This window comes from Amblyomma maculatum, chromosome 3 (assembly GCF_055883805.1).
Source record: "Amblyomma maculatum isolate TAMU_Amacu chromosome 3, ASM5588380v1, whole genome shotgun sequence".
In the NCBI taxonomy this organism is placed as follows: Eukaryota; Metazoa; Arthropoda; class Arachnida; order Ixodida; family Ixodidae; genus Amblyomma; species Amblyomma maculatum.
This window is the reverse complement of record NC_139346.1, coordinates 135,240,949-135,266,100: the sequence shown is the minus strand read 5'-3', so window position 1 is coordinate 135,266,100 and position 25,152 is coordinate 135,240,949. Positions and strand designations below refer to the sequence as shown.

Genomic DNA, 25,152 nt, shown 5'->3' with positions numbered 1-25,152 from the left:
GTCACCCCAATTTTTGAAGCGGAGTTTCTGGCGGTGGTACTCGCTTTACGGAAATTAGACTCCTCTTTTTTTAAAGTGGCTGTAATTTCCGACTCTCTATCCTTGTGTTTATCTCTTTCTTCATCGGTGGATTCTACAATAGTAAAAACCTTTCTCTCCCTGATCCCTAGACGTTTCAAAATTGTACATATGGTATGGGTACCAGGCCACAGCAATGTGACTTTAAATGAATATGCTGATAGTTTGGCAAGAGTCCCTCAATGGTCCCGTATTGTCTACCCTTCCGGCGACAGCGTACATCGTGCACCGCAGCGAGGTTTCGGAGAAACGTTCTATTAAATATGAAAAATGGAGATCTTTTAAGATCTGATGAATACCTGCATGCAAATGCAGAAAGTGAAAGAGCAGTGAGGCGGTGAAAGTGGTGAAAGTGCAGTGAGTCACGACAAGCGGAAACGCGGGAGTTTCAAGCCGGGCCACAGCATGGGTAAGCCACGGAGCAATCAGCATGCCGAGAGCGAGGATTGTATTGTATTGTATTGGGGTTTTTTGGCGCATAAGCAACTCAGGCTATCATGCGCCAAGAGCGAGGTTAAAATCTGTGCTTATTTAAAAAGGGGAAAAAGGTTCGTTAAAGTTTACAGTTTATTCAGAACGTCTGCTTCTTTTAAAAAACTAAGAACACATGTTAAGTTTATTATTGCTCTTTCTCCTAAAAGTAATTTGGGATGGAAAGGGATGGCACGATCATAAAAAATAGTGAAATGCTTTCTCCGTAGTGTCTCTAGTTTTGGGCATGTAATCAGGATGTGGTTGACGGTGAGCACTTCTCCGCATTCTCCACACGTAGGCTTATCTTGTTTCATTAGTAAAAAGTTATGTGTGAGATGTGTGTGCCCGATACGCAGACGGCATACTGTAACCTCCATGAAGCGTTCTTGATGAGTGCTTGTTTCCCATTCTTCTATTTTGGGCTTTACGAGGTGCAATTTATTACTTTCTTGGTTATTCCATATAGACTGCCATATATCCTTTTGTTTTCGTTTAATTAACTTTATGCAATCCTTATAAGGTATGTTTACTTTCTCTATTTCTTTCCTGCCTGCTTGAGCAGCACACACGTCTGCTCTCTCATTTCCTTCAATGCCCATGTGGCTTGGAACCCAACAGAATATTATGTTATGCCCTTGGGTTGAGATCTTTATTACATCGTGTATTATGTTACCGAGTAATGGCATGACTGCATTTCTGGAGTTTAGAGCTGTGAGTACACTCAGTGAATCTGTATAGATACCTAACACTGTTTTTGATGCCCTCGTACACAATTTTTGCTACAGCTACCAGGACAGCATAACACTCGGCTGCAAATATTGATGCACATTGAGGAAGTCGAATAATTTTTTCGGAGTTTCGATCCACTACAGCGCAGCCCACATAGGAGGCAGTTTTTGATCCGTCTGTGTAAAACTCTGTGCATTTTCTGTATTTCTCTTTTAGCGCGCGATATTCTTGTAATATATGTTATGTAGGAGTTTCGCTCTTTTTGAACTGTGTAAGAGTGAGGTCACAGACTGTTGGAAAGTTGTACCATGGGGCCAGGGGCCTATTTTCTTGAGCGACATCAGGCAAGGTGTCCAGAATATGGAGCTCACGGCAAATGTCTTCAAATCGCATAATCAATGGTCTTGTTGTCTGAGGCTTATTTGTGAATATTGTTCGGGAGGGGCAAGTTGTGACAATCGGGTAACAGATGTGTTTTTTTCGTGTCCTTATTTTGAGAACGTAAGCGCATGTGAGTGCATTTCGTCTGTCTTTCAGTGAAGGCTCGTTCGTTTCCACATAAAGACTATTTATTGGGGATGTTCTGTACGCTCCGCACGCAAGGCGAATGCCTGAGTTATGTATCGGGTCTAATTTTTTAAGGTATGAAGGTCTAGCTGAACCATATACTATGCTCCCATAGTCTAAGCGTGAGCGTATAACAGAGCGGTATATATGTAAAAGACATGCCCTGTCGGATCCCCAACGTTTCCGCGAAAGAGCTTTCAGTATGTTAAGATATTTGGAAGCTTTCTTTTTCAGTATATTTATGTGTGGTAGAAACGTAAGTTTTTTGTCGAACATAATGCCTAGAAATTTGTGTTCAGTTTTCACCGGTAATTCTTTTTTATTTAAGTGGAGGACAGGGCTGTTCTGAATGCCTCGCTTGAGCGAAAACATAACTGCCACCGTCTTCTGAGGGGAAAACTGAAATCCATTTTTGTCGGCCCATTTCGCTAGTTTATTAATTGTTATTTGTATTTGCCTCTCACATGTTTGTATGTTTGAGGATGTGCAGGCTATCTGAAGGTCATCTACATAGAGCGAAAACATAACAGAATTTGGGATTTCTCTGCAAATGGAATTCATTTTTACAACGAACAGGGTTGTGCTTAGAATGCACCCTTGTGGCACCCCGTTTTCCTGAACAAAGCTTCTAGACAGGGTGGCGCCGAGACGGACTTGGAAAAAACGGTGTGAGAGAAAGTTATTTAAAACATTTAGCATTCGGCCTTGGATGCCTAGATCTGCTAAATCCCGTAGGATCCCGTACCTCCACGTTGTATCATAGGCTTTCTCTAGATCTAAGAAAACTGCGAGGCAATGCTGTTTATGTATAAAAGCCTCTCGGACAGTGTTTTCAAGGCGTACTATGTGGTCAGTTGTTGAGCACCCTTTCTTAAAACCGCACTGATGAATATCAATAAGTTCATGAGATTCTAAAACAAAGGTTAATCTAGTATTTAAAATAGTTTCAAAAGATTTCGCTAGACAACTGGTGAGAGCAATAGGTCTATAACTGTTAGGAGAAGTTGGCAGTTTTCCTGGTTTTAAGAATGGTACAATAATGGCCCTTTTCCAAGCTTCCGGCAATTTCCCTAGAACCCAAATTTTGTTAAATAATTTCAGAAGTGCCTCTACAGAGGCTTCGGATAGATGAGCAAGCATCTCGTAATGAATTTGATCAGGACCTGGTGCAGTTTGTTTACCTCTATCTAGGACTTTCTTTAATTCTTGCAGTGTAATTAAACTATTGTATGGTTTGTTCGTGCTGCCACTTGTTGGAAGCTTTTGTTTTTCAGCTGTGCTCTTATATTTTAGGAATGTTTCTGTGTAGTGTGTAGAATTTGAAACCTTATGAAAATGTTCCCCTAATATATTTGCCTGCTCTTCGATGCTCGTTTGCATACCAGGTGCTGTGAGAATCGGAATTGTATATGAGGAGAAGCTGCCATCTAGTTTGTGGACTTGTTCCCACATTCTTTTAGATGGTGTTGAGCTGTTTATAGATGTCACGAATTTCTGCCATGATTGTTTTTCGGCGTTGCGACGAATATAACGAGCTTTAGCTTTAACTTTTTTATAAGCTGTCAAATTTTCATACGTTGGGTATCTTCGAAACTTACCCCAGGCTTTATTTTGTTGTTTTTTTGCCTCCCTACATTCCCGTGTCCACCAGATTTTGCTGTTTTGTTGTACCATTGCTGAGGTTTGTGGAATGGCAAGGCGCGCGGCATTTATAATGCAATCTGTGATGAGTTTATTCATTTTATCTACGCTATGCTCCTCTGAAAAAATTGTTTCCAAGTCTGCTTCTGTTCTAAAAAAATCCCAGTCTGCTAAATGGAGTTTCCAACGTCGTGGTTTGGTTGGTATGACAGATGTTGAAGATGAAGATGATAAACTGATTAGTGCAGGTAGGTGATCACTCCCATATGGATTATTTAAAACATTCCATTTAAAATCGTTAAAAATAGAGGGCGAGCAAAAGGACAAATCTAAAACGCTCATCTTTCCTGTGTTTGGAGAACAGAAAGTAGGTTTTCCGGAGTTTAACAAACATGTGTTACTGCAAAGAATAAGGTTCTCTATAACTTGGCCTCGCGCGTCAGTTTTCTCACTACCCCACATGGGTGAGTGCCCATTAAAATCGCCTACTACCACGTATGGCTCTGGAAGCTGGCTAAAAAGATGTTCTAAATCATGGAGAGTTATTTTTAGGTGAGGTTGAATATACACGCAACACATAGTAATGGTTTTATATGTAAGTAATGTGGCTGCCACAGCTTCTAATCTGGTGTTTAATTGGTGTTTTCGGGCTGCAATACCATTTTGCACTATAATGGCCACTCCACCGGAAAGTCTGCTGGCTTGTTGTCGGTCTCGGCGGAAGACTTGATATTTCTTTAGTATTTTTGTGTGCTTGGGACCTAGATTTGTTTCTTGCAAGCAAAGCGCAACAGGTGAGAGTGTGGTTAGGATATCTTTTATGTCGTTTATGTTGGTTAAAAGTCCCCTGCAGTTCCATTGCACTAGGAACACCATCTTATTCTTTTGTGAGTTTAGAAGTAGAGTTATTATTTTTCAGGGCCCGTGATGCGGGCCCTGTCTTTCTTGGATCGTTCCAAGGAGCTTCGCCGTCTGTGTGACGACGAAGGCACATGGCCATCTTGGCTGGATGTGTCCATCACCTCTTCAGAGGAGGCGGACAGTTGTGCCGGAGGCGCGTGTTCATTGTTTTTAGACCCCGCCTCAAGGGCAGAGGTCTTGTGGGCCACCGCCCCTGAGGAACGGGTGGCCTGTTTTTGGGGTGGAGTGGTACTAACCACTTCCACCAGGGGCGCAGAAGGCCCTACCTCAAGCTCACTTTGTGTGGCCTGGGCAGGTGTTGAAGGCCGGTGTGGTGCCTCGCCCCGTCGCACCACTTCGGCGAGATTTGGCTTTGCTGTGAACTGGAATGCTGTGCGTTTTGTCTGGAAGTATTTGGTTCGTGCTTCTTTGTAAGTTATATTCTCAGTTGTTTTGATGGTAATGATTTGCTTTTCATCTTTCCAAGTTGGACAAGCACTTGAGTAAGCGGGGTGCTCCCCGTCACAGTTTGCACAGTGCGGTGCTGCAGCACAGTTGTCTGCATTATGTTCGTTTGATGCACATTTGGCACATGTGGTACGGCCGCGGCAGCTCTGTGATCCATGACCATACCTCTGACATTTGAAACATCTTCTTGGATTTGGTATATATGGCCTGACATTTACTTTTATGTATCCCACTTCAATTGATTCTGGGAGCGTGCTGCTGTTGAAAGTCAAAACAAGATGTTTGGTGGGGATTTCCTTGTCATCCTTTCGGATCTTGATTCTGTAGACACCTATGACATTTTGGTCAGCAAATCCTTCTGCCATTTCTTCCTCAGTCAGGGACAAAAAGTCACTTTCTGATATAACACCTCGGACAGTATTGAGAGATCGGTGGGGTGTGATGGAGATGGGTATGTCCCCAAGTGCCACAATATTTTTCAGATTAGAGAACTGATGTTTGGTCCTGACTTCAAGCAAGAGGTCACCATTTGTTAGTTTGGTTACCTTGTAACCGGGGCCTAGGCTTCCTGTGAGACATTTTGATACCGTAAATGGAGAGATTTTTCTAGCTGGGATTTCTGACTGTTCACTATGAACAATGTGGTATTTCGGAAAGGTTTCTTTTTGTTTTTGCACGAACTGGCCTGTTACATCGGTCCGCCCTCTTTTGTTTGGAGGGCGATCATGCGTTGAAGATAAAGAGTCCATGAAAGGGTTTGCTTTTTCGGTAGTTGTGCCAGCCACCCACCACGGAGCCCAACAAGGGGGCGAGACAGGAAACTTGCAACAAGCCCTGCCGACGCCAGCTGTACACCTCTACTATAACCGAATATGGGTAACTCAGGGTAGCTACTCCACACAAGGTTAACCCTCGCCGCCAGGAAAAAAGAAAAAAACAAGAAAGGAGGAGGAGACAGGACAGTGCCAAGAAAAGAGATAGGAAAGTGAAAGATAAGGGGGAGGACAGGAAAAGGCGACTGCCGATTTCCCCCGGGTGGGTCAGCCCGGAGGTGCCGTCTGTGGGAAGCGTGGGCCAAAGTGGTGTGTTGCCTCCGCCGAGGGGCCTTAAGGGTCCAAACACTCGGCATCGGCTCAACCACCAGGATCCCCTTTTCCCCAGACACGGCAATGCCACGCACGGCTAAGCGTGGGTGCTGGGGTCCGTGGTGTCGCACAAAACACACAAACACCTGCTTTAACAGGTGCCCCCTGCGGGGGGAGCAAATTACTGTGTCAAGATTGACGGTCACGCGCGAAAGCAAATCTCCCAGTGCAGGCACGCAGTGATAAGAACGAAAAGCCGTCCACTGAAATTTATCCTTGCTAATGCAAGATCAGATTTATTGGGTGGGGTTCACAACAGCAGGAGGCGTGTTACGTGATTATGAATGCGGGTTTCTTCAGCTCATTCAGACGTGACATCGATCCTGACGAACACAAGAGGAAGGAAAAGAAGAGTTCGACCGTTAGACGTTGCATGAAGTCCTGCGGAGTCATAGGGACATAAAAGCGCAGAATTTCTGCCCCGATATGCAATTACTTCCGAAAGCTATTCAAATGACTCACATACGTCCTAATACTCCGACCTTCGTCAGCGTCGGCGTCGATACATCTGTATGGCATGACCTTAGGTGTGTGACCTTATGGGCATGTTGCTGCGTGATCAGCATGTTATATTTTAAGCAAAATCAAAGCATAGCCTTTGACGCATAAGAGTGTACATCTTTTACTCTCACGCAATAAAAGGAATAGCTCGACAGCACAGCAGGGGCATAGCCAAGGGGGGGGGGGGGATCTTGTGGGGATTGTTAGTGTCAAAACGCCTCCGAAATGGTCTAAGCGCTGCATCTCCCATCATTGCGGCATTTTCTCTTGCCTTTTAATAAATCGGCACATTATTTGCATGGCGTACTCAGCTTCTGCCAACTACAGAGTGCTTTACAATAGGTTCGGCTGTAAGCTGCAAGCCATCGTTATGGCTTTGGCGTATTGGAAAGAAATTCCGCCCCCGTCCCCTTAACCTTTCCTTGCATACCACAGAATGCTTGTTGGTAATGCACTTGCAGAGTGCAACATCGCTCCCTTTCTGATTTTCCGGGCCGTTTTCATCCCGACCACTGCAGGGGCCAGCCATTGCCGCTGTACCTGGCAATCGGCGGTGAACGCAGAGACAGCCGCAACTTCTCCCAATTCTTGTCCACGGAATCTTCCCGCTTGAGCATCGCTGACTCAATCGGTCGAAGCCGCGCGAATTTCTCCGTGCGTAACAGTCACCTTTGAATTCATTCATTACTTTCGTAATACCGAGGAGCTGGCCTAGGTACTTGATATTTTATTATACCAGTCTGGGAGAGCTGGTAATGAGTTCTTTTGCTGTTGCGTCTCTCTACTTCTCGGGTATTGATGCTGCATACGCTCTGGCAGGATAAGCCTAGTGCACGCAACTGTCTCTGCTCCACTGTGACAGATAATAGAATTAAAGCTACTCCTACCATTACGAATTAAGTGGTCATAAACAAAGCAGGCGCATAAAAAAACGAATACACAGAACGCGTGACGTCTCGTGTTCCTTCCTTTTTGCGCATGCCTGTTACGTCTGCGCCCACGTTTTCATTATGAACACTACCCGACTAGCCCACGTTACTATTTGATTGAGCTACTACTATCCCTCTCCCACAAGGCCAGTGTCTGTGTTCACTTCTGATATCAGTGGTCAGTATCCAGTAAGCTGTCGCCCGCAATAAATGTTAACCACCTGTAACTTATGAACACTGCATCCATGCAGAGCATGCCGCTTTCTCTTCAGTCACAATGCCCACTGCATTAACATTTCTCCGCCTGTTCAGTGATGAGCTTTAAATTTAATGTGACAGAAAATACCTTCACAATCACGTGACATACTTGCAGGCAGCAACATGAAATGTTCAATGTCCGGTCATCTCTGCATAGTCTATCCTTCTCTTGGATCTCCGTACGGAAACGGCGTTATTCGGCTCCATATGACGTAGGAACTCAGACGTACGTGTATCCAGTGAATCATGTTGCAGTAAACACTGAAAATATGTGCTACCAAAGGAGGGTTATGGCGTACGCGCTATCTAAGAGACAGTGCTAAGAAGCAATCCGTGTGTGATCTCGCCGCAGGAGATCAATGTCGTTTTTTAGCATGCACCAAAACGCAGGTCTACGCTATATGCGCATGCATCCATTTACCTTATCGGGCTATGTTTTATATGTTTTAAAGAATGCCAGCTTCCCCGCAGTTTTCCCAATTCATCTGCGTTGCTCATCACGTATTCTGAGAACGCCGATCGCCGCGTTAGTGTCAGTGCAGGTCAGTGCAGGTCAAAGATCCCTAAGTAATTAAAATGTTTCCGAAGCCGTCCACTACGGCATCTTTCTCTCCCTCTCTCCTCTTTCCATCCCATTTCATGCCGTCCCTTAAAGCGCGGTTTCGGTGTCCACCCAGAAAATATGCCATTTTCTTCCTTACAAACCAATATTAACGTGACAAAATTCATAGCTAGCGTGTGCCTGAAATCGGTGCTTGAGAAATCTCGCGGTCATGAAATGCTGACCAGCTTAAGTGAACAAATTAGCAATATAATGACTACGGGGTACCATTTGCAAATCGTGACATCTGTTGGCGAAACCTACCTGAAAAAAGTGAAAGGAAAACAACGCAGCAAACATTGAAAGACACGGCCACGACCTTGCGATCGGAAGTTGCCCCCTACCTACGCAAAGTATCCCATAATATGAAGAAGGTTGCGAACAGGTTTGCGGTACCACTTTTTTCTTCTTGAGTGAAGCTTTCGAAGCTTTCGTATCTCCTGAAAGGAGGCAATAAATCGTGTTGGTAAAAGCACACAGTGCGCTTTAGGAATAGGAGTGATCTATCAACAGCCACTTGAATGTGTAAATGTGAGTGCCTTCAACCCCGCCAATGTATCAATGGCCGGCTGGGAAAGCACGAAAGAAAGTATGAAGGGCCACGATCCATCCTCCGGGAGAAAAAATTCAGAAGGCACTTTGGCTCACTTAAGTGCTTCAAGGCGGAAGCCTTCCCCGCCGCGCTGCGTAGGCATTGACTGCGAGACCATTTGTGATTGACTATAATTGTGACAGATACTCTACCTTTTCTTTGCTGTCACCCCGCCGGGGTGGCGCAGTGGTTACGGCGCTCGACTACTGTTCCCAAGAACGCGGGATCGAATCCAGACCTCGGTGGCCGCTTTTCGATGGAGGCGAAAAGCTAGGCGCCCGTGTGCTGTGCGATGTCAGTGCACGTTAAAGGACCCCAGGTGGTCGAAATTTCCGGAGTCCTCCACTACGGCGTCTTTCATAGCCTGAGTCGCTTTGGGACGTTAAACCCCACAAACCAAACCAAACCAATCTTTTCTTTGCTGTCAACTAATTTTAAACGCCGCTGATGCCTGCTGCACTGCGTCTATTTCTATATATATGCCTATGGTGCGGCGTTCGAGGAAGCACCAAATGAAAGGAGCCGCACGGACGCTTGGATCGAACGCCCGGCGGGGTCAGCTTCGTATATGCGTGAATCTCCGGGCGCACGTCAGCGTAGTAAATAGCGTATTTAACGTCACCCAATATTCCTATGCTGCCTTCTGCCTGATCACCCCCACATCACAATATGCACAGGCGCGCTAGAGCTACTACACCATGTGCAGGGCATCTACTTGGATTGGAATCACCCGGCAGATGCATGCGGCAACGCCAGTGACGGTGACAATCTCTTCGACTTCCTCAGCAAGCTCAAAGGCACCAACAAGTCCGTGGTTCTCGCCGTGCCACCCGTACAGGCCCAGCTGCATTTTTACCAGCTACCGCGGGTCCTGCCGCTGCTCGACTACCTGGTCGTGAAGACGCACATGCTGAGGCTCCACAGTGTTGTCCATTGCAGCGGTGCGCGCCAGTACGTAGCGGGCGTGTTCGCCGACATCCGGAGCACCCTGCCACAAGCCCACTGGGACAAGCTCGCTTACTCGATCTCGGTGAGGTTCCCAATGACCCTGTCCTATTAGAGCAGTTGTGGACAAGTGTACTTTATTTTAAAATAACTTGCATTCTCGAGGACCAAATCCCTTAAACAAACGAGCGACAACCATAGCACACGCCGTTCTTATTGGCCGGTTGTTTCAGACTGTACTTGTGTACGCTGCAGTTGGGCTCGAGTTCTCTTGTCTATGCTCGAGAAATAAGGCATGTATTCGTTTCACGTCGACCTCCTGGTTGAAAATTTTGGTAAGCTTGTTGCACATAACTTTTCCCATAGTAGACAAAATGCAAATGTTTCGCGCATCGTGATTGCGCCATATCAACCATGATATGGGCGTACTGCCTCGTCGCCACACTTGCTGTGTTTTGCGCCATATAAATCAAAATATATCTCCATGCTGCCCTACGGAGCGCTTGCTTCTTTTTTGCTGCTGCTCATTAGCAAACTTTACACTGTATGTCATCTATGAAATCCTTAAATTCACGTTCAGAGCGCAGCGAAAACTTCAGTAACAAGACGGATTTTTGTGTGCATCAGAAGGTTCGATTGTCAAAACGTCGATAATGTTACCCATTCTTACTCCACAGTCACCTTGTATTTAAAATTCTTATGTAAGAGACCTGGCCTTTGTTCACGGCGGTATTCACGTTGTGGTACAGCTGTGCCGACGTCAGCGCGGTTTTTTTTCTCGTGTTCGTGGGGAACACTGTATGCGACCTGCTTAAACACTTGAGGTGTTGTAAATCCCAGAAACTGAAACCTCGCACGTAAAATATGAAGCAGCATCGTGATATTGACCTTCGGCACCTCGACATGTTTAAAGCAAGGGGGTTTCATAATATAGAGCAGCATTTCATTCCAGTGTTCCATGCACTTCGGTTCTGCATCAATATTTAAACTTGTGCTTCCGAATTGCAAAGTGAAGGACACACTTTCTGCTTATTCTTACAATGGGCGCCTTTCATATTGTCATGTGGTAGTGACAATGCGCTAGACGAGAAATGAAGCGACTAGCATAACACTGAAAGTTTATTGGACTGGCTCTCGTCCGCATAAATTCCTGCGGGCACTTTCGACCATTAAAGTGCGATGATGCGAAAGCCTTTATAGCGCGGTGGTTGTCGAGCCTGCACACTCGTAGGCCTACAGAGGCTTTCGCCTTGGCTTTCCATGGAGCGCGTTCGTTGCAGCGCTCATTCAAGTGTGGGATGGCGGTACGGTGTCGCTCCTGTCGCGCGGCGTTCTCGTAGCTACGTGAAATTCTGACACAAGCCGGAAGTGCCTGAAGCGGATTCGAAGCGCACGAACTTTCTACAATTTTATAGCGAAAGCTACACTGCGCTAGGTTTTCAAGCCATCGCCGTGGCACCGTGCGCCGTATGCCGAGAAGGAAAAGAATAAAAAGAAGAGGAAGAAAAAGGCGAAGAAGAGAAGAAAATGAAGACGAGAAAGAAGAAAGAAAAGGAGAAAAATAAGTAGAAGAAGTTGGTAGAGGCTAACGGCAACAGCGAGTTGCTAGGGCACATTGTTCGTTCGAACGCTGTAAGGGCGGTGTGCGCCGGAATTCTACGTAGGGATGATGTCATGCCACTAGAAGTAATCTACACCCGAATTAGTATGGGCAACGATGAGAGGCGAGGCGTGCTCACACGTAAAATGATTCCCCTATGGCATAAATAAAGCGGAAACCATAGAGTAAACTGCTATGTGCGAAAGCCATGTCTTTACTTTCAAGCCGAACTTTCAAGCCGAACCTAAGAGTAGTCATGCAGATTGCTTTCGCGTAACTCCAGGTTTAACCACGAGCTAAACCACAGCAAATGTCTTAAGAGTTTTAGCTCTTACTCATCGCGTTTCTCGATTTATCGTGGTCTGCTACCACCTTAATGCATGCAATTTTCAAGGTCCGATGAATTCAAGATGGCGGCCCTCACAAGAAACCGATATAGCAACCCAATTGGTGATTGATTGGTGACATCGCATCCAAAATGGCAGCCAGTTGATGACATCACCGATAAATCTAAGATGCAGGCTCCCATACTAAATCCATTGCAACCTAATTGGTGATTCAGTGACGAAGTCACTGATATAGCCAATTGGTGATTGATTAGTGGTATCAATAATAAATCTAAGATGTCAGCAATTATTTCTTGAGGGTATTAATTATTCCAAGATGTCGGCCGACCTTGGCGACCACATGACTATGAGGTCATAATCAAAGATGGCGGCCAAATTTGGGTGCTTATGATGAGGTCATAATCCTTTCAGGCGGGTAGAAATGAAACCAGTGATTATGACGTCATAATAAAGGATGGCGTCATAGTTTCTGAATCTGAAATCTAAAATGGCGGCCACATTTCAGTGACAATTACAACTTCATAATCCAATATAGCGGATAGCATTGAATCCGCATGATTTTGACTCATAATCAAAGATGGCGGCCTAGTTTCGGAATATCAAATCGAAGATGACTGCCAACATCGGGTGCCAATAATGACGTCAAGGTCCAACATGGCGAATAGAAGTAGATCCACGTGAATATGACATCAAGGGACGAAATGACGCCAGTTTCGGTTTCCCAAATCCAAGATGGCGGCTCTCGTCGTGCCATCATAGCCAAGGTGGCGGCTACTAAAAGTAGTGCCCGTAGACCTCCCGACATACATCTCATAACGGGGCCGCAAAACCGTTCCGCTACGGGACCGCTAATCTATTGCCAATCGTTCCATTATACACAATCCGACAAGTAGTAGTAATCCGAGGACATTTGTGTACCAAAATTGGTATGTAAATGAAACCCTATGGGTGGTTATATATAAATAAAGCCGTGATTAAATAATAGATAAACGTTATATACATAGAATTACTCATTTAAACGTAAACATAGCTCACCGGAAGCCGAATTATAGGCCCACTTTGACACCTCAAACGAAGCATATTTCGATTTGGGACGTGTCTTGAGGGGGTGTAACTCAACAACGGGTAGACGTACATAAATGGAACTAGTACCAAATGATTCCACTTGACGACGTCGATCGGAAAAGGTGAGTAGATTAAACTAATCACGTGATTGTAATTTCTCCGATAGATGACGCTAGGTGTCGATCACTCCGCTAGGCGGCGTACGTGCAGGCGTATGTAAAGAGCCGTCTCCCTCGAGCTCGCATTGCGGAAGAAACCGAAGAACGATACGTATCCCAGACTTTGGCGGCATCTTGATTGCAATATGTACAAGTGAAATGTGTTTATTACATATTAAAATAAACGTACAAATTTGGATTTCGGTGAACCTCCTTGAAAAGAAATTCGGCGAGCCTCCTTGGAAGTCCTATTTCCTATTATTAATTAGGCCTTAAATCGTTTAAAAGGCTGAAATGAAAACATGCCCTACTCTTAATTATAGAAAAATTATAGCAGGTCTGTTTAGTGCAAGAAATACGACCATCCAGAACATTTACATAAGGGTAGGAAGCCCTAAAATAGAATGCAGGAGCACGATAAAAACAATTCGTATACTTTTCCAGAATCATACGAGGTGGAATGATGAGGTGGAATCCGCTATCGCTCGTCCATCAAAGTGCGTCGATATTCTTGCTAAATTCCGATATTTTCTTCCTACCTCAATGAAGTTAAAAACTCGGACTGCTCCTTTTTATTGCATTTAAACTACTGCCTTTATGTGTGGGGTACTACAACGGAAATAAATCGAGGTAAGCTCTGCATGCTTCGATAAAGGCACTTCATTCAATAGCCAATGTTGACTGTCATGCCCCTGCCGACCACCTGTTAGCTCGTTATGTTATCATTTCACTTTAAAACCTTTACGAATACTACTAAGCGGCCAGGTATATAAGAAAGCTCTGCCATGCAACCAACGCGAGATTCTAGACTTCACCTCACGTGAACTACTCCGACTTATGTACTCCGAAATAGAGGAAAATTGTCCAACTCCTTTTCCCGCACCAACTATGGAAAACATATGCTCCATTTTAGAATTACAACACTGCTGAATCACTTGTTATTGTTAAGCGGCGATATTGTAAAAAATAGGCTTCTAGACATTCGCGCCACATTAATGTCTTAACATTGCTGTTGCATTGTGTCAATGTAATGTATGTCAATATATACAAGTATGCATACGCTGTATTTGAGTAGAAGTGTTACCAAAATGGAATTTAGTTTTTTGCATTGCGTATTTCTAGCTGTATGCCTTGTAATAGGGGAGGGGGGGGCGGTGTTCCAGGGGTCTCTCAAGTTATCACTTATCACTTTTTATCCCGGATCTAATCACATAAATGATGTAAATAAATTGAATAGAAATGAATTGAATTCTAATCAGTCGTACGGTTTGGTGTGCAGTGAATGTTTGCTTGGAGATGGTCTCCATGTTCCTTCCGTTATTCTGTAATAACATGCCTAGGATGTGTATCTTTTGCACCTCTGGCACTGGTAGACTATTGACCTCGACGTGTATGGAGGGTTTTTCTTTCCTATTGTGGTTCGGCGTGGGGTGGAGTAGCAAGAGTTCACAGAAGAGCACTGCCGTGTGGGCGCCTCCTTGAAGGCTTTTTTCCATAATTCTAAAAGTACCAATTGTTGTCCATAAGGCAATGTCGTCTGCATAGAAGGAGTGGAAGAGGTTTGGGATGCGCTCGGTCCGTATGCTGCGCGATGTGCACACATCGCGCAGTACACAGTCGCCTCTTCGTGTCGCCTCCATTTAAAATTAGGCCTGTGGTTAAGGTTGTATTCCCTCCCTTATGAGGCACTTCAGATGTCCATCGACAGCCTGAAAAGATCCGGCGTAGGCACCGTCTACAGCGTTCCATTACGCAGCCGCTCAACTCACAGTTTAGCTCCTCAACCACGGCTGCCGTTGTGAACGCGTGCAGAACTTTGACAGATAATACGCCTTTCCTGTCCTACAAAGCAATTTACAAATTCAATGTAGCTATCAATCGTACCTCATTTTGGGTTTGCACTTTGTCGTCAATGTTCGAAACTGACAGCAAAATTACCGCGAGCTGTGCGCATGTAGGCCTTTAGTTCAGGCGGCATCCTTTCCCATGCGGCAAGTTTCAGGTGTCCGCCGAGAACTGTGACAGGTACAGCTCCTTTGATTTCCTATGAACGTGTCTACAAATGAAGTGTACGTGTCTTCCGAAATGTGAGACACAATGTGCCTTCCTATCCCCTGAAAAAAAAAAATTAAACAAGACTGATTAAAAATTCGCGGAGTGCAACAGCCGGCTTTATCGCGTCTACTCTTAACGCGAAGCTGCAGAAACCTCCTCATTTTTCCTCCAAATTCCTCCCCATTTCACTGATTTCGAGAAGGTTTAAGTGAATAACATACATTATACGCCACCGGTTTGATGCGACTACGCAGGTCGCTCCCGACACATTCACGGCCAGTGAAGCCAAATTGGGAGCAGTCAGTATTGGTCCTTCGTCCTGGGACAACAGCACTTTGCAGCCGGGGAAGACCCACTATGCTGCTGTCTGCTACCACAACGTCACGCGATCACCAGTGAATCCGGAGTGTGCCATAGCGCACGAAGCGGACAGCGGAGGCTTCAAGGTGCACTTACTGATTTACCACCCACATTTCATTGCGGCAGCAATGTGCCCGCCTGAACAGTGTAGATCGAATTATCCTAAACTTCTCGAGCCGTAGCTATATAAATTGAATGTCCAGGTGCACTTACTTGCTACTCCATGCCGTCACAGTAAAATCTCCTCAATGTATTTTCCCACGTAAACATTTTTTGGAGACACTTAGTTTACGCCTTTAAGCCTATGATGAGACAGCGTTAACGGCTCACGCAAGGCTTACATTGCGAATCATCGAGTCATGCCCTCTCCTGCTCGGTTATTCACTAGTCCCTCAATGTGTTCCTCAATTATCTTACACATACTCAATAGCATACAGTCTTAAGGTTCAGCATTCCGTGAGAGGCCACCCGACTTAGAGAGCCCCAATTTAAACTAACCAATGTGAACATATCCGTAGTTGGCTGGGGTTAATGGGTTAGCAAGCGTGTCTGACCAGTGATGAAAAGGTCTCGGATTCAATTCCCATTTGCGCCTTAGCGTCTCCATCCTGTTTGGTCCCGTCACGTGGTCTCGATGGGAGGAGTTTCTCGATTCCGATTTCTATCGCGCTTTTTTTAATTTGCGCCGCGCGCTAGGCACTAAAACTTTGCGTGTGAAATCAGAGACCTGTATATTATTCACAGAAGTATAAAACGGTAATACATCGAACAACCATGTAATCGCCCCTTTAATGAAGATCTAACTGCCTCCAACGAATTTTTCCGCTCGCAAAGCTGGCGCAGAATTTTCTGGATAACGCAAACTTTAACGCTGTTGTCTTAATGCAAATGGAGAGTATTAATCAACTCAGCGGAGCCAATTGCACTAAAGAAACAGCAATAGCGATAGTTCACGGCGAACTGCACCTAAGAGGCATATGTTGCTTTCCAGACAGTTACGCGATTTTTTCACTATGCTCCCAAATCTCCAGCAGCTCGGGTACAAGATCGCGCACCGTCCACCCTTTTTACCAGCCATTCTCAGCATCAATCATGTGATGTCACCACTGCTTCATGCCTTCACCAATTTCAATCAACTTGGTAGGTGGTACGCTGTTTTTACCATCTCGTAGCGGCATGGAGCCATGACGTACGCTGCAGTGGTGTCCTCCGAACTTGTTTATGCTGTGCACGCAGACTCCTTAACGTGCCCAGCAATCATTCAGTACTCGAAAGCCTTACATTCCGCCTACAGAAATATACCTAACCCTAAGGCCGGAACTCATTTTCGCGATCCTTAGTCCGGCAGCCGAAAGCCAAATCCACTGATTCACGGCAGTGGTTCCTATTGGCTCGTGTAGTGTCCTCTATTCTGAAGTGAAAGTCCTCCATCTTTGCTGTAATGGTCCAGTAAGCCAAAGTCTGTATTCCTTTTAGCTAAGTACTTACCAGGAAAACAAACTTGACAAAGCTTACGGTTGCACATTGAAAACTTCATATATCGGCACCCGTGAACCCCTTAGTCCTGAACAAAAATCAAGGTACGTAACCATCTCAAGCACTATAATTTAAAAATAGTGCTATTGACAGGTATTACACATTCCGCTATTCTAATTTATTTTAATAGGCCATAAACTTGAGCTTATTTTCTTTACGGGACCTCTGTATGCACCCGCATAGGGAACATTTTCTCCTACTTTACAAATGCGGACTTTTTATTTTTTATTTTTATTTATTTATTCATTCATTTTTTGCTGGGAAGCAGGGGTATTTCATTAGTGATTCAGTGACGTTGTTTCCAGGGGCGCTTTTTTTTGGAACCCGTAGAGAATATTAATCCGCCATCCTGCAGATGTAGGTAAGCGCCGCAGCATAGGCGAAACGTGAGTGATGACGTCCCTACTACTATAGTGGCACATTTCTAGAGAAACCTGCAGTGATCTCAAACTGATACTGGTATACGAGCCGCTTTAAGAAATGCCCCTCTCGAGCCAGGAGGCTAAAATAACAGAAATATAAGAATGAAAAAAATACAAGTGATAATAATTTTAAAAAAGTTACAATAAAATAAAATGCAACCACTCCGTCTCATTTTCAGACAGCATCCTGCCATTTTTCACGGAAAAAGAAAGGAGCACGTGATCGATTCTTCCTAAGCGCCGAACGCCCGCCACTTCAGGATGTCCCGCAGAGAGCTTCTGGAAGGGTACAACGTCTAATACTAGCGTCACTTGCTGTCAAAAAAATGTTTATACTTGAAAACGTTTGATGTCCTCAAGCGTATCGCTATTGAAGGTAGGAAACGTCCGTCCAAGCTCAACAAAGATCAAGGGTCCCACGCTTCTCTTCATTTTTACAGAAAATGAGTACATTCTAGGGATGCGGTCTTTTAGTTTATTTCAGACTGAAACAATTCTATTGGTAAGCCTGACTCCTAAAGCTGGCACATGCTTAATGGACAAATGCTGAAATTTTCTCAGCCGGCTTGCCGCATCACGCAGATCTACGGGCCGTAAGCGCCCAGCGTGTTTGAGGCCACTGTGCCAGAGTTTAACTGAACGTTTGAAACATACGCGCTTAGACGCGATTTTTCAGCACTAATGACCACGTCTTCCCTTTCCGTCCAGGTTGCCGCATTCTCTGGCCCAGAAGAACTGCGAACTCGGATGCGCAACGCCTACAATGACGGAATGGGCGATGTGCCGGTCGTGGTGTATGACATCGACCTGGATGACTTTGAAGGGAGCCGTCCCGGTGGTGACATGTCGCCCCTTATCCACACTCTAGCAGTTACCCCGTATAATTCTTGAGCGAACAGTGCCACTACCACGCCGCGGTGACATGCCAGCCGATCCATGGCTTTCACAAAGGCATTCCTGCTTTGCTTTACTTCCATTTCCTGGCGACAAAACTGAACTGATCTAGAAAATAGATTTTGCACTGTGCCATTACATGAACACTGTTTATTAGTACTGTCGTTCATTGCAAATTTATTTTATTTTTCTTATTCGAGCGCAGTAGAGCATACTCTGGCAAAAACGCTGTCAGTTCAGTTCAGTCGTTCAGTCGTGTCCGACTGTTCGTGACCCTATGGACCATGTCACGCCACGCTTTCCGGTCTCTCACTATCTTCCTAACATCACATAACTTCATCTGCAGCGCCTCGAGAATGCCATCTAACCATCGCGTTCGCTGCCTAACCCTTCTACGGGGACCCTCAACCTTTCCCAACATCAAATCTTTCTCCAGCGACTCCTCTCTTCTCATCAGATGACCAAAGTAGCTGAGCTTTAACTTTAGAATTTGACCCTCCAATGAGCAGTCAGGGTTTATGGTCGACAATATCGACTGATTTGATCTTCTGGCAGTCCAAGGAACTCTCAAGAGTTGTCGCCAGCACTACAATTTAAACGCGTCAATTCTTCGGCGGTCAGCCTTTTTCACAGTCCAACTCTCGCATCCATACATCACAACTGGAAAGCCCATAGCACGAGTTATACGGATCTTGGTTGGCAGACTAATGTCTCTGCTCTTTACTAGGCGGTCAAGGCTAACCATTGCTCTCTTTCCCAGAAGCAGGAGTCTCCTAATTTCATGGCTGCAGTCTCCTTACGAGGTAATCTTGGAGCCCAAGAAGAGAAAATCTGTCACAGCTTCCACTTCTTGGCCATTGATGCTCCAGGACTTGATAGGGCAAGACGCCATGATCTTTGTCTTTTTAATGTTCAGTTTAAGCCGTGGCCAAGTGGTTAGAGCGCCCGTCTCGGCTGCGGGAGGTGGTTAGTTCGAAACCCACCGCCGGACACCCACCGGTAAAAATGGGTACAAGCGTCCCCCGGCCTGGCGCTCGGCTTTTCCGGGGGTGTGCGTTTGGGAGAAGCTCCGTAAACCCCGCTGCGCGCCCCTCCTCCGTAGTGGGCCCAAACCCAGTTTCGAACCTCGCAGCCTGCAAAGGTGGTTCTGTTTGTCTTGCAAAGGTACTTCCTTTGACCCTCACCTGAAGTGCTCCCTTAGAGCCTCAGCTGCAGTAGTCACAAGGGCCACATAATGGGCTGTTGCCGCGCAATGTTGTCCGATGGCGGAACGAATCACTGCCACATCGGCGCAACTATTTGGGCCGTGACCCTGCAGCGAATCAAAATTCAAACGTTTGTCAAGTGCGAAAGCCCAAGAACTGCTTGACCGTTTCAGACTCTTGTTTGATGATGCGTCAACTTCTACAAAATATTTTCGGGTTCATTCGAGGTTGCTTAAAAAAAAAAAAAATTAACCACACCTTTTTGAAGACCGCGCTGATGAATATTTAGAAGTTCACGGATCCTAAAACAAAACTTAGTGTTACGTTTAAAACAGTCTCAAAAGATTTCGCTAAACTGCTGGTAAGATATGGGCCTATAACTGCCAGGAGAGGTCGGCGCATTTAGAAGTTTAAAAAATGGTACCATACCAGCTTTTTTTTTTATACCTCTGTCAGTTTTCCTACAACCCAAATTTCGTTCAAACATTATCAATAGTGTCTCTACAGAGCATTCGGATAGATGGGCGAGCCTTTCGTGGTGAATTTTGTCAACGAGGTTCGGTCTGTTTACAGGCAGCTTGGCATTTCTTTACTTCTTTCAGCGTAATTAAGCTATTGTATGCTTCATTTCTACCACAATTCGTTGGGAGTCGTTTCTTAGTTGTGTTTTTTGCATTTTAGGAATGTTTCAGAGTAGTGTGATGATGAGTAATAGAGTGAACTGAAAACATTACAAAATGTTTCCTTCCTATGCTACCAGGAAAGAAACTGTGAAAACTGAAAAGCTGCCTTTCAGTTTATATAATCGTTCCCACAATTTTTTTAGAATTTGTTTTAAGTTTTTATGGACGGCACGTGCCTTTGGCAGGATTGTCTTTCAAAATTGCAACTGATATATCGAATTCTAGCTCTCGCCTTTTGAAAAACTATTAGGTTTTAGTATGTCGGGTATCTTCGGAAAGCACCCAATGGTTTATTTTGTAGTTTTTTAGCCATCTTACACCTTTGAGTCCACCATATTTTGTAGTTTGATTGTACCACTCCTGCAGACTCGCGAAATTGCGATGCATGTGGCATCAATAAACAGGCCGTGAAAATACTTTTAGTACATCAACACTACGGGGTTCTGAATAAATTTGTTAAATTGCCCAATGTTTGAAGAACCGCTCAGTCTGCTAAATGAATATTCCACAGTCGCTGTTTCGTCAGTATTAGTGATGGCGAAGATGATAAGCCTATTATAGCGGGCAGGTGATCGTTACCATTTATGTTGTTTGAAACATCCCGTTTACTCCACTTTGCACTGTAAACAAAACTTTACAAACAACTAAAACACTACAAAAGCCAGTATTACGGGTCATTTCGCGTAGTTAGGCCAAATATGAACTATGTACCTTAGCATACCGACTTCCAATCCAATTTCACTTTAGGGTCGCAGAAATCTATTAACTCAAACGAAACAATCGATTACAATACCCGACAGAACACCAGACATACGCATTCGGCTTCGCTTTAACTAAGCCCTACAAACGTGCCCGAACGGCCAAAGACTAGCTTGTCTGACTGGAAATCCGAGAGCACCGACTGTTCCATTCCTATTTCAATCTGGAATCACAGTCGGCAGCTCCTGCCGATTCAGTCATGACATCTGGTGCCGTGACTTCACACCTACCGCCGACCCGCCAGTGCTCGTCTATGTCTACGGCCCCTGGATATTTCGAGTCGATGGCGCCGAATCAGGGCCGCTCACCCAGTAACCCTGCTCACTCTTGTCCTGCGTTACCTTAGCTGGACGTGCTTCAGAGCGGCGAGCCTGCACACCAGCTGTACTTCTGTACTTCTGACCTCAACATCCAGACGTACGAAGACTGGACGGTCCCCTGCAGTGGCACTACTAGGCTTGTTTGCGGGCCCCGGCGTCCCAATCCTCCCGTTTCCCGCTTCGGCCTCAGGCCATCCTTGCCAGTACTGAATAAATGAATTATTTAAATATTGAATTAATGAATTAATTCTTGTTAGAAGTTATGAAAGAGCATATCATGAAACTGTAAGCTTTGAACTTGATCATTAGCGGTTAATTTTTTCAAATGGCTAGTATCTCATAGTCCATAAAAGCTCAAATATCATCCAAAATAAAGTATCGTCTCGAATAGTCTGATTTATGTCTTGTTGTCTGCCCAATTGTATCACCCTGCTCTAACTCTGAACACATTCCACAAACTAATAGCGTCTGTATCGCAATACGCTCCATCAGGAAAGCAGTGAAAGTTATCCAGTTTATAACTAAGCTACGCCAAAACATGAGCAAGCACTTGGATTGTCTGAGCACGAATTCTTTGTTTATTAGTATCTCGCTTGGTCAAGCAACCTCGGAAAATTTTGGACAGAGTTAATGACCTAAAAACTAGCTCATTTGGCTCTGCGATCAATCAGGAAATGGCATTCCAACGGAAAAATGCTGTAGGCCCTTGCATGACGTGTTCGTACAGTTTTTTGTTCCCTGCACAGCTTATTGTTGCCCCAAAGTTGTGCAACCGTTGTTTCTTGCCTGTGGACATCACTTTAATAGATTCGGAGGGTAAAGTAAATCTCCTTCTCCAACAAAATTCCGTTTTCCCTGGGTAATAATACCATTAGGTTCCAGTTCTTCGATGAACACAAGATACGTGTCATCAATACTGCCTAAATTTTTACTCGTCTTTGCACGCTTCGTTCTTGGCCAACGATTGGAAGGCGAGGTCGATGACACCAGTGCCAAACCGAACCAATTTCACAAATTCACTATACCAGATTGCAAAACTGCTATAGGTGCTGTAAAAGGCTGAGTCTGGAGACGCTATGCGCGGGTCACCTACATGCTCTAAGAAGGGCCTGGTAGAACGCCCAGAAAGCAGACTGCACACATCGCTAGCAGAAGACAGACTAGCCCTCCTTAGTGTACGTGGGCAAAGCGTTTATTCCACTCTTTCCATTTTCGCTTCTTACCCACGAAAACCGGTTCGGGTGTCGTAGACAAGACGCTCATGAAAGCGTGAAAGCGAGAAACATATAGGATGCTGTTTTGTGGAATTCTCACAAAAACATTCTTTCAGAGCATTTAGAACAAATCTTTTAGTCAAGCGTCATTTTTAATTTTGAGGCGCATAATTTTTTTAATGAACAGAAAAATAATTTACAGGTGTATTGATCGTAAGCCAACCCTTTTGTCTTCACTAACTACTTATTGTCCTCTAATCACAATTCGTCTTTTTATTCCCAACACAATTTTTTTTTCTAAATAGACCGCTTGTTTTTCTCTTCGTCTTCTTTATCTTTAGCAAAGTAGTCCTGATGTTTAGCAAGAGATGTGATGATAACACAGTGTCTACTTTAGTTTTTAACTCTGCAGCCATAAGCTAATAAGCTCCGCCGCTGTGGTGCAGTGGTTAGGGCGTTCGACTGCTGTGCTCAAGGATGCGGAATCGATTCCTGGCAGAGGCGGCGGCTTTCAGACGGAGGCGAAAAGATAGCCAGTGTCCTGTGCGATGAATTCAGATTAATGATCCGCAGATGGACCAAATTTCCAGAACCTTTAAATACGCTTTCTCCCATAGCCTGAGTCGCTTTGGGACGTAAAACCTCTGAAGTCCAACCAAACCACATGGTAATAAATGCGCTACGTCACCTCTGATATTAAGCCCCTGTTCTGCTAGACATCTTGAGTTCGTTATTTCATCTCAGTTAAATAGCTTTCCTAACCACCTGTTCTCCAAGATTAGACTCCTTGCCGATGACGCGAAATTTAATGAGAAAATTGTTCCTCTTTGTGGTCCATTAAATCACAAAGTCTCTTCGTGGTTCAGTGAGCAGCTAATAAAATTTGGCCTCAGCTAATGTGAAGATACGCTATTCTTTAACACAATTTAATTTGCCGTATTGTCTTCACTACTGCGGCGGCATAAAGTACCGCCTGAATATACTGTCTCCTTAACTGCAATCCGTTTTTACAAACGTCCCGGTGTATGTAGGCTGTACAGCAAGCGGGTTGTCACAACAAAGACGGACAATTTATGTCGGTACTGACAATAATCATATCCGGAAGCAAATTGCTTAAACCTCTTGGAGGTTTCAGAACACAGTTTGGGAGCCTCAGTGTGTTCAAACCTCTCTGCTCATCTCTTTGCATACATACTCGTAACTACACACGCACCACCAGTCTCTCTCCAATAAAATATTTTTGTAATGTATTTCAGCCTTTTCTAAATTACTTCCTTAAACACATCTACGATTTCTCATATTTCTTTTATATTTATGCTTACCGTCAAATGTGCATGAACTATGTAGCATCTCAATAAACTGAAAGCAAACACTGGAAGCAACTACCTAACAACAAGATGGCCTGAGTGTGCGCATTCTGAGATTTCATAATGCTAATCTCTTCTAATTTCTAAAAGTCGTGTTTTCCATTTATGCTCGTTTTAGGTATGACAGAGAGCAGTATAGCTACCAGATGTCCTAAACTACCTGCAATTAACAAAGAACATCAAACATATGATTGCAGGGCACTTATCATTTTTGACCGGCTACTTTGGATTGTGCGTCGCCCACTTGCATTTTGTTTCGCCAATTTCAAGTAGTAATAAAGACTCCTAGATTAAATTCCTGCTGGCGAAACCCACATTTATGTACAGCCGTGCGCAAAATAAAAAAAAGCTATTATGCAATTGGCGATTTTACCTGACATTCACCTGGCTTCCCCTTTTTGGCAAACATTTTCCACAAATATTTATCTCGTGGTCTTTGACTTCCAGAAACCTCCGGGTCCTCATTGCTATCTTGAAATGCATCACGTGGAAGAAGCAGCAGGAGAGGAAGACAACAAAGAGCTTTCCGAATATCCTGACGGTTGTTTCTAGTCCCTCATTCTAAGGACAGACGTTATTTTCAACGACGTGAGCAGCGCTTCACTTTGAGCAGGTGTGTATTCTGCAGTATTTCTGGGAACTTTACGTTACGTGCGATGTGTTTTTTCAGCCCAGCAGCTCTAAGTTTGACCCCGCCGGGGTGGCACAGTGGTTACGACCCGCGACTACTGTTCCCAAGGACGCGGAATCGAATCCCGGCCTCGGCGGCCGCTTTTCGGTGGAGACGAAAAGCAAGGCGCCCGTGTGCTGTGCGATGTCAGTACACGCTAAAGAACCCCAGGTGGTCGACATTTCCGGAGTCCTACACTACGGCGTCTCCCATAGCCTGAGTCGCTTTGGGACGCTAAACACCACAAACCAACCAACCAGCTTCTAAATTTGTAGGATAAACGGCAGCTGGCAGTCACTGAGCGCCGCATTGTTAAAAACGTTTCGCCCCTTTACTATCCCCGCCGTGGTGGTGCAGTGTTAGGGTGCTTGACTGCTGTGCCTAAGTTTGTGGGGTCGATTAAATCTAGGCGGCGGCAGCCGCTTTCCGATGGAGTGCGATGTCGTGCAGTGCACGTTAATTAAGGGACCACATGTGGTCGAATCTTTTCGAGCCCCCTTTTATGGCGTCTCTCATAGCATGAGATGCTTTTGGAACTTTAAACCCCCTAAACCACACCTGACTGCTCTATTGCTGTATTTCCTTGATTTAGCAGTGACTCAGTTAAATAAGAAAACATACTTTCCATCATCAAAGGTCAGGATAAAGGTATTCTGAAATGCTTTGGCA

General features: G+C 44.8%; 1 protein-coding gene across 1 annotated transcript; it reads right to left on the bottom strand.

Moving 5' to 3' along the window:
* Positions 1–4,143: 4,143 nt before the first annotated feature.
* On the bottom strand, positions 4,144–5,606 carry LOC146196139 (uncharacterized). Its single transcript, XM_084596928.1, has one exon. It carries the CDS (start codon positions 5,604–5,606, stop codon positions 4,398–4,400), a length of 1,209 nt encoding a protein of 402 aa, XP_084453054.1. The 3' UTR covers positions 4,144–4,397.
* Between the last annotated feature and the right edge of the window lie 19,546 nt (positions 5,607–25,152).